The 10,524-nt window shown below is 51.1% G+C and overlaps 1 protein-coding gene across 1 annotated transcript; it reads right to left on the bottom strand.

The window, feature by feature from the left end:
• Positions 1-3,390: 3,390 nt before the first annotated feature.
• On the bottom strand, positions 3,391-10,064 carry LOC127926156 (thyrotropin-releasing hormone-degrading ectoenzyme-like; the record flags this gene model as incomplete). Its single annotated transcript, XM_052511618.1, has 3 exons — positions 3,391-3,498; positions 4,754-4,851; positions 9,917-10,064. Coding segments are annotated over 3 exons (354 nt in total), but the record flags the coding sequence as incomplete, so codon positions are not given.
• Positions 10,065-10,524: the final 460 nt, after the last annotated feature.

Genomic DNA, 10,524 nt, shown 5'->3' on the forward strand with positions numbered 1-10,524 from the left:
GTGTTGCCGAGAGCAACAGGTGGAGGGATTAGACAAGGGATAGATTCTGTTTCAATGGACACTTGGCGTTTGAAACATCGATATTGGCAAGGTTGTATTGATCAGAACACAAATCTATGTCAGGCCCACTGGGATTCAACAATAGGACATTCTTCTCTGTAAAAAGGAGCTATAAAACGGAGTGTGACTATAAGCTTCTTTCAGATGAAGAGAGGAGAGCTGCTTGATGATATATGAAGAGGAGAGCTGCTTGGTGATATCTGAAGAGGAGAGGAGAGCTGTTTGGTGATATCTGAAGAGGAGAGAGGAGAGCTGCTTGGTGATATCTGAAGAGGGAGAGGAGAGCTGCTTGATGATATATGAAGAGGAGAGAGGAGAGCTGCTTGGTGATATCTGAAGAGGAGAGGAGAGCTGCTTGGTGATATCTGAACAGGAGAGAGGAGAGCTGCTTGGTGATATCTGAAGAGGAGAGAGGAGAGCTGCTTGGTGATATCTGAAGAGGAGAGGAGAGCTGCTTGGTGATATCTGAAGAGGTGAGGAGAGCTGCTTGGTGATATGTGAAGAGGAGAGGAGAGCTGCTTGGTAATATCTGAAAGAGGAGAGGAGAGCTGCTTGGTGATATCTGAAGAGGAGAGAGGAGAGCTGCTTTGATATCTGAAGAGGAGAGAGAGGAGAGCTGCTTGATGATATATGAAGAGGAGAGAGGAGAGCTGCTTGGTGATATGTGAAGAGGAGAGAGGAGAGCTGCTTGGTGATATCTGAAGAGGAGAGGAGAGCTGCTTGGTGATATGTGAAAGAGAGAGGAGAGCTGCTTGGTGATATCTGAAGAGGAGAGAGGAGAGCTGCTTGGTGATATCTGAAGAGGAGAGAGGAGAGCTGCTTGGTGATATCTGAAGAGGAGAGGAGAGCTGCTTGGTGATATCTGAAGAGGAGAGAGGGAGAGCTGCTTGGTGATATCTGAAGAGGAGAGAGGAGAGCTGCTTGACGATATCTAAAGAGGAGAGAGGAGAGCTGCTTGGTGATATCTAAAGAGGAAGAGGAGAGCTGCTTGGTGATATCTGAAGAGGAGAGAGGAGAGCTGCTTGGTGATATATGAAGAGGAGAGAGGAGAGCTGCTTGGTGATATCTGAAGAGGAGAGAGGAGAGCTGCTTGGTGATATCTGAAGAGGAGAGAGGAGAGCTGCTTGGTGATATCTGAAGAGGAGAGAGGAGAGCTGCTTGATGATATATGAAGAGGAGAGAGGAGAGCTGCTTGGTGATATCTGAAGAGGAGAGGAGAGCTGCTTGGTGATATCTGAAGAGGAGAGGAGAGCTGCTTGGTGATATCTGAAGAGGTGAGGAGAGCTGCTTGGTGATATGTGAAGAGGAGAGAGGAGAGCTGCTTGGTGATATCTGAAGAGGAGAGGAGAGCTGCTTGGTGATATCTGAAGAGGAGAGAGGAGAGCTGCTTGGTGATATCTGAAGAGGAGAGGAGAGCTGCATGGTGATATCTGAAGAGGAGAGAGGAGAGCTGCTTGATGATATCTGAAGAGGAGAGAGGAGAGCTGCTTGATGATATCTGAAGAGGAGAGAGGAGAGCTGCTTGGTGATATCTGAAGAGGAGAGGAGAGCTGCTTGGTGATATCTGAAGAGGTGAGGAGAGCTGCTTGGTGATATGTGAAGAGGAGAGAGGAGAGCTGCTTGGTGATATCTGAAGAGGAGAGCTGCTTGGTGATATCTGAAGAGGAGAGAGGAGAGCTGCTTGGTGATATCTGAAGAGGAGAGGAGAGCTGCTTGGTGATATCTGAAGAGGAGAGAGAGCTGCTTGATGATATCTGAAGAGGAGAGGAGAGCTGCTTGATGATATCTGAAGAGGAGAGAGGAGAGCTGCTTGGTGATATGTGAAGAGGAGAGAGGGAGAGCTGCTTGGTGATATCTGAAGAGGAGAGGAGAGCTGCTTGGTGATATGTGAAGAGGAGAGAGGAGAGCTGCTTGGTGATATCTAAAGAGGAAAGAGGAGAGCTGCTTGGTGATATCTGAAGAGGAGAGAGGGAGAGCTGCTTGGTGATATATGAAGAGGAGAGAGGAGAGCTGCTTGGTGATATCTGAAGAGGAGAGAGGAGAGCTGCTTGGTGATATCTGAAGAGGGAGAGAGGAGAGCTGCTTGGTGATATCTGAAGAGGAGAGAGGAGAGCTGCTTGATGATATATGAAGAGAAGAGAGGAGAGCTGCTTGGTGATATCTGAAGAGGAGAGGAGAGCTGCTTGGTGATATCTGAACAGGAGAGAGGAGAGCTGCTTGGTGATATCTGAAGAGAGAGAGGAGAGCTGCTTGGTGATATCTGAAGAGGAGAGAGAGAGCTGCTTGGTGATATCTGAAGAGGTGAGGAGAGCTGCTTGGTGATATGTGAAGAGGAGAGAGGAGAGCTGCTTGGTGATATCTGAAGAGGAGAGGAGAGCTGCTTGGTGATATCTGAAGAGGGAGAGAGGAGAGCTGCTTGGTGATATCTGAAGAGGAAAGAGGAGAGCTGCTTGGTGATATCTGAAGAGGAAAGAGAGAGCTGCTTGGTGATATCTGAAGAGGAAAGAGGAGAGCTGCTTGGTAAGGATCTTTCAGACCAGCGTCTTCCAAGTGAATCTGTCCTCCTATTATGTACAGTATGTGTGAGTCCAACACGTGGTCCACTGTGGGCCCAACACAACGCCCGCTCTCTGTCTCTACGGACCAATCTGAAAGAGGACCCTACTCCCTATACAGTGGTGAACTGATTTAAGTAAGGATCTCACCTTTTTTTCAAATTTTTGCCTAAAATGACTTCCCCAAATCTAACTGCCTGTAGCTCAGGACCTGAAACATTGATATGCATGTCTTGGTACAATTTGAAAGGAAACACTTTGAAGTTTGTGGAAATGTGAAATTAATATAGAAGAATATAACACATTAGATCTGGTAAAATATTAAAAAAAAAAGTGTTTTAAAGTACCATAATCTTTGAAATGCACGAGAAATGCCATAATGTATTATTCCAGCCCAGGTGCAGTGTATGTGCAAAGTTTTAGACTGATCCAATGAACCATTGTATTTCTGCTCAAAATGTTGTATCAAGACTGCACAAATGGGCCTAATTGGTTTATTAATACATTTTCATAATTGTTCCATAATTGTGCACTCTCCTCAAACAATAGCATGACATTCTTTCACTGTAATAGCTACTGTAAATTGGACAGTGCAGTTAGATTTACAAGAATTTAAGCTTTCTGCCCATATCAGATATGTCTATGTACTGGGATTTCTTCTTTTTGTTACTTACAACCTCATGCTAATCACATTAGCCTACGTTAGCTCAACTGTTCCATGTGTGTGTGTGTGGGGGGGGGCACTGGGTGTCATTTAGGATGCTGTCTACTGTACCTGTTCTTGTTGCTGGAGATCCAATCAGAGATGAGCGACACGGCTTGGCGGTGACAGTCTTTGTTCCCGAAACTACATGCCAGCATGATCACCTCTCTCTGCAGCTCTCTGTCCATGAGACAGAGTGAGAGAGGGAGGAGTGTGAGGAGAGAGAGAGAGAGGGGGAGAGAGAGAGAGGGGAGAGGTGGAAGAGGGTCAGGTGGTGAGAGGTACAGGAACAAAGAGTGGGAGGTAGGGAGGGAATGAGAGAGGAGAGAGGGAGGGAGGGAAAAGAATAGGGAAGGAGAGAGAAGAAAATATATATAGAGAGAAGGGAAGGATGGACAGAAGGAGGGAAAGAGAAAGAGAGGAAGGGAAGGAGGGACAGAAGGAGGAGAGAGAGAGAAGGAAGGAGGGACAGAAGGAGGGAGAGAGAGAGAGAGAAGGGAAGGAGGGACAGAAGGAGGGAGAGAGAGAGAGAGAAGGGAAGGAGGGACAGAAGGAGGGAGAGAGAGAGAGAGAGAAGGGAAGGAGGGGGAGAGAGAGAGAGAAGGGAAGGATGGACAGAAGGAGGAGAGAGAGAGAGAGAGAGAGAGAAGGGAAGTAGGGACAGAAGGAGGGAGAGAGAGAGAAGGGAAGGAGGAACAGAAGGAGGGAGAGAGAGAGAAGGGAAGGAGGAACAGAAGGAGAGAGAGAGAGAGAGAGAGAGAAGGGAAGGATGGGCAGAAGGAGGGGAGAGAGAGAAGGGAAGGAGGAACAGAAGGAGGGAGAGAGAGAGAAGGGAAGGAGGAACAGAAGGAGAGAGAGATAGAGAGAGGAGGGAAGGATGGGCAGAAGGAGGGAGAGAGAGAGAGAAGGGAAGGAGGGACAGAAGGAGGGAGAGAGAGAGAAGGGAAGGAGGAACAGAAGGAGGGAGAGAGAGAGAGAGAGAAGGAGGGACAGAAGGAGGGAGAGAGAGAGAAGGGAAGGATGGACAGAAGGAGAGAGAGAGAGAGAGAGAGAGAGAGAAGGGAAGGAGGGGGAGAGAGAGAGAGAGAAGGGAAGGAGGGGGAGAGAGAGAGAAGGGAAGGAGGAACAGAAGGAGAGAGAGAGAAGGGAAGTAGGGACAGAAGGAGGGAGAGAGAGAGAGAAGGGAAGGAGGAACAGAAGGAGAGAGAGAGAAGGGAAGTAGGGACAGAAGGAGGGAGAGAGAGAGAGAAGGGAAGGAGGAACAGAAGGAGGGAGAGAGAGAGAAGGGAAGGAGGAACAGAAGGAGAGAGAGATAGAGAGAGAAGGGAAGGAGGAACAGAAGGAGAGACTACAGTTAAATGATCTGCTTGTGGGTCAAGACAACATCCCAACCCAGCCACTTGTTGTGTGAGAGGTGACTGTACGCATCACATACTCAGTCTGGTAGGAGGCCTGTATGATGGAGCCTTCTGTCAGAGCCAAGGGCCAGCCCATCTTGTGGTACTTTGAGGCCACTTGCTTCAGCACAAAGTCCTGTTGGGGAGGAGGTAGAAAACAACAAGCCAACAGTAGACAGATGTTGTTAGTCAGACCTGAAAATAAACAGGTCAGTAGTTGGCAAATGACACACAAATATTCAGAACTATTTTAAACGGAATTGAAAATCACAGAAAATCAACAGCAAGAAGATCCTGGTGACCGAAGCTGTGTGATTCCTCAGAGGATTTGATATTTCAACATAAAAAGGCTGACTCTTATCAAGGACAACTGCCTTCGAGGTAAGAATTGACTTAATCTACCTTAGAATGTAACAGGAAGAGGGTAGAACGACCGTCAGATGGCTAGGACAGGAGGTTTATGGATGTGTCCCAGATGGCTAGGACAGGAGGATTCTGGATGTGTCCCAGATGGCTAGGAGCTGTGTAGGTTTATGGATGTGTCCCAGATTACACCCCATTACCTAGAAAGTGCACTACTTTCCACCAGAGCCTTTGGACCCTGGCCAACAGAAGTGTACTATAAAGGGGACAAGGGATGCCATTTTGGGACACATGTTATGATTGTGTTGGCTCTCCAAACCACACAGCAGGTGATGCCAAGGCTAATTTAGCGTAGCGCCTCTCCTTCACGGTCCCTCATTGAAATCAAATCATGATTAACATTAGGGACCAGCCTCGACGTCACACACACACACACACACACACACACACACACACACACACACACACACACACACACATATGCTCACACACGTGCGCTCACACACACACACACGCACGCACGCACGCACGCACGCACGCACACGCACGCACGCACACACACACACACACACACACACACACACACACACACACACACACACACACACACACACACACACACACACACACACACACACACACACACACACACACACACACACACACACACACACACACACACACACACACACACACACACACACACACACACACACACACACACAGAGAGCTGTCCTACTATCTTCTTTCCTCATCCTAGTGGGAGGTGACAGCCTTCATGTTCCTGTTGTTCTAAGGGCCGTGCCCTTTATACTGCACTAGCACCCACTAGGACTCTGGTCTAGTAGTGCACTATATAGGGAATAGGGTGCAATTTGGGACGTTGGGTGTATCTCTGTATAGACCCATTCACTGCCAATACTGAGGGTTAACGCCACCCTGCTGAGTGGTGAACACTGAACACTCCTCATACTAGTGTGTGGGCTCTCTCTCTCTCTCTCTCTCTCTCTCTTTGTCTCTTTGTCTCTCTCTCTGTCTCTCTCTCTCTCTCTCTCTCTCTCTCTCTCTCTCTCTCTCTCTCTCTCTCTCTGTCTCTGTCTCTCTCTCTCTCTCTCTCTCTCTGTCTCTCTCTCTGTCTCTCTCTCTCACTCACTCACTCACTCACTCACTCACTCACTCACTCACTCACTCACTCACTCACTCACTCACTCTCTCACTTCTCTCTCTGCACCCAGCAGAGGCCTTGGTGGTCTGCCAAGAGAAGGCCAAACGGCCAGGACATAAATAATCTCCTGCAGCTGTTTCTGTCCTCCATTATTCTCTACAACATCTGCTTGGACAACCACTGTAAACGAGTTAACACCTGTCCCAGAGGAGTGGGAGACCAACAACTCTGACACCCTCCCTCCCTGACACTCTCCCTCCCTGACACTCTCCCTCCCTCACTGACACTCTTCCTCCCTCCCTGACACTCTCCCTCACTGACACTCTTCCTCCCTCCCTGACACTCTCCCTCCCTGACACTCTCCCTTCCTGACACTCTCCCTTCCTGACACTCTCCCTCCCTCCTCCCTCCCTGACACTCTCCCTCCCTGACACTCTCCCTCCCTCCCCTGACACTCTCCCTCCCTGACACTCTCCCTTCCTGACACTCTCCCTTCCTGACACTCTCCTCCCTGACACTCTCCCTCCCTGACACTCTCCCTCCCTGACACTCTCCCTCCCTCCCTGATACTCTCCCTCCCTCCCTGACACCCTCCCTCCCTGACACTCTCCCTCCCTCCCTGACACTCTCCCTCCCTCCCTGACACTCTCCCTCCCTGACACTCTCCCACCCCCTCCCTGACACTCTCCCTCCCTGACACTCTCCCTCCCTCACTGACACTCTCCCTCCCTTCCTGACACTCTCCCTCCCTGACACTCTCCCTTCCTGACACTCTCCCTTCCTGACACTCTCCCTCCCTGACACTCTCCCTTCCCTGACACTCTCCCTCCCTGACACTCTCCCTCCCTCACTGACACTCTTCCTCCCTCCCTGACACTCTCCCTCCCTTCCTGACACTCTCTCCCTCCCTGACACTCTCCCTCCCTCACTGACACTCTTCCTCCCTCCCTGACACTCTCCCTCCCTTCCTGACACTCTCCCTCCCTGACACTCTCCCTTCCTGACACTCACCCTCCCTGACACTCTCCCTTCCTGACACTCTCCCTCCCTGACACTCTCCCTCCCTCCCTGACACTCTCCCTCCCTCCCTGACACTCTCCCTCCCTCCCTGACACTCTCCCTCCCTGACACTCTCCCTCCCTCCCTGACACTCTCCCTCCCTTACACTCTCCCTCCCTCCCTGACACTCTCCCTCCCTCCCTGACACTCTCCCTCCCTGACACTCTCCCTCCCTCCCTGACACTCTCCCTCCCTTCCTGACACTCTCCCTCCCTCCCTGACACTCTCCCTCCCTGACACTCTCCCTCCCTCCCTGACACTCTCCCTCCCTTACTGACACTCTCCCTCCCTTCCTGACACTCACCCTCCCTGACACTCTCCCTCCCTCCCTGACACTCTCCCTCCCTGACACTCTCCCTCCCTTCCTGACACTCTCCCTCCTTCCTGACACTCTCCCTCCCTGACACTCACCCTCCCTGACACTCACCCTCCCTGACACTCACCCTCCCTGACACTCTCCCTCCCTGACACTCTCCCTCCCTGACACTCTCCCACCCTCCCTGACACTCTCCCACCCTCCCTGACACTCTCCCTCCCTGACACTCTCCCTCCCTCCCTGACACTCTCCCTTCCTGACACTCTCCCTCCTGACACTCTCCCACCCTCCCTGACACTCTCCCTCCCTGACACTCTCCCTCCCTCCCTGACACTCTCCCTTCCTGACACTCTCCCTCCCTCCCTGACACTCTCCCTCCCTGACACTCTCCCTCCCTGACTCTCCCTCCCTGACACTCTCCCTCCCTGACACTCTCCCTCCCTCCCTGACACTCTCCCTTCCTGACACTCTCCCTCCCTGACACTCTCCCTCCCTCCCTCCCTCCCTCCCTCCCTCCCTCCCTCCCTCCCTCCCTCCCTCCCTCCCTCCCTCCCTCCCTCCCTCCCTCCCTCCCTCCCTCCCCTGACACTCACCCTCACTCCCTTCCTGAAAATCCCTCCCTCCTTCCCTCCCTCCCTCCCTCCCTGACATTCTCCCTCCCTCCTTGACACTCTCACTCCCTCCCTGTCACTCTCTCTCCCTTCCTGAAAATCCCTCCCTCCTTCCCTCCCTCCCTCCCTCCCTGACATTCTCCCTCCCTCCCTGACATTCTCCCTCCCTCCTTGACACTCTCCCTCCCTTCCTGACACTCAGTGGGGGCATTAGTAATTAGGGTTTATAGTACTGGGGCTCAGTGGGGGCATTAGTAATTAGGGTTTATAGTACTGGGGCTCAGTGGGGGCATTAGTAGATAGGGTTTATAGTACTGGGGCTCAGTGGGGCATTAGTAGATAGGGTTTATAGTACTGGGGCTCAATGGGGGCATTAGTAATTAGGGTTTATAGTACTGGGGCTCAGTGGGGCATTAGTAGATAGGGTTTATAGTACTGGGGCTCAGTGGGGGCATTAGTAGATAGGGTTTATAGTACTGGGGCTCAATGGGTGATCTAGTACATAGGGTTTATAGTACTGGGCTCAGTGGGGGCATTAGTTCATAGGGTTTATAGTACTGGGGCTCAGTGGGGCATTAGTACATAGGGTTTATAGTGCTGGGGCTCAGTGGGTGATCGAGTACATAGGGTTTATAGTGCTGGGGCTCAGTGGGGGCTTTAGTACATAGGGTTTATAGTACTGGGGCTCAGTGGGTGATCTAGTACATAGGGTTTATAGTTCTGGGGCTCAGTGGGTGATCTAGTACATAGGGTTTATAGTACTGGGGCTCAGTGGGGGCATTAGTACATAGGGTTTATAGTACTGGGGCTCAGTGGGTACATTAGTACATAGGGTTTATAGTTCTGGGGCTCAGTGGGTGATCGAGTACATAGGGTTTATAGTACTGGGGCTCAGTGGGGCATTAGTACATAGGTTCTATAGTACTGGGGCTCAGTGGGGGCATTAGTACATAGGTTTTATAGTACTGGGGCTCAGTGGGGGCATTAGTACATAGGGTTTATAGTACTGGGGCTCAGTGGGGGCATTAGTACATAGGGTTTATAGTACTGGGGCTCAGTGGGGGCATTAGTACATAGGTTCTATAGTACTGGGGCTCAGTGGGGGCATTAGTACATAGGTTTTATAGTACTGGGGCTCAGTGGGGGCATTAGTACATAGGGTTTATAGTACTGGGGCTCAGTGGGGGCATTAGTACATAGGGTTTATAGTACTGGGGCTCAGTGGGGGCATTAGTACATAGGTTTTATAGTACTGGGCAGAAGCTCCTCAATACATTGAACCCTGATCCACAGAAAGGTGCCGGGGGTCTTTAGAGGGGGTCTGAGAGGGCACCAGCTGTACCAAACAGGCTGGTCAGGGTTGGGATTAGGGTCAGAGGTTATAAACTACACTGAAGAGGCTGTAGTTGGAGGGTTATGGTCAGGGTTAGGGTTAGGGTTAGGGTTAGGGTCAGAGGTTATAACCTACACTGAAGAGGCTGTAGTTGGAGGGTTATGGTCAGGGTTAGGATTAGGGTCAGAGGTTATAAACTACGAAGAGGCTGTAGTTGGAGTGCTATGGTCAGGGTCAGGGTTAGGATTAGGGTCAGAGGTTATAACCTACACTGAAGAGGCTGTAGTCCTATGTGCGGTCCAGCAGCTTGATTAGGGTCAGGGTCAGGTTTAGAGGTCAGAGGTTATAACCTACACTGAAGAGGCTGTAGTCCTCTGTGCGGTCCAGCAGCTTGTCCAGCTGGTAGAGGGAGCGGCTGGCAGCGTGCCAGGGGAGGAACTCTCTCTCCTGGGGTAGGTAGCAGATGATCTGGAGGGGCACGTTCTGGGGCAGGTAGCCAGCCCTGGCAGGAGAGGAGAGAGTAGTAGGTTCATTAAGCAGTAAGGCCCGAGGGGGTGTGGTATATGGCCAATATACAACGTCTACGGGCTGTTCTTATGTACGACACAACATCAGGGAAGAGAAGTGCGTTCTGGGGCAGGTTGCCCACCCTGCGGATAGATAAATGGAAAAGGTGCATATCCCATATAAAATATGTAAGACTAGAGAGTTCTGGGGCAGGTATCTCGACCTGCAGAGAAAGAGATAGGTAACATCCTCTAACACCGTAGGGAAAGTTCTGTGGAGGGCAGGGGAAAGGAGAGGAGAGGAGAGGAGAGAGAGAGGAGAGAAGAGGAGAGGAGAGGAGAGGAGAGGAGAGGGAGGAGAGGTGTCCATCATCAGAGAAGGGCATCCTCATGGAGCTGATTTGAAGAGTGTGTCGGTGAAATGCTGATGTGCACATTCTCCATTTCTCCACAGGG

This window comes from Oncorhynchus keta, unplaced genomic scaffold, assembly GCF_023373465.1.
Source record: "Oncorhynchus keta strain PuntledgeMale-10-30-2019 unplaced genomic scaffold, Oket_V2 Un_contig_7014_pilon_pilon, whole genome shotgun sequence".
NCBI classification, from domain to species: Eukaryota; Metazoa; Chordata; class Actinopteri; order Salmoniformes; family Salmonidae; genus Oncorhynchus; species Oncorhynchus keta.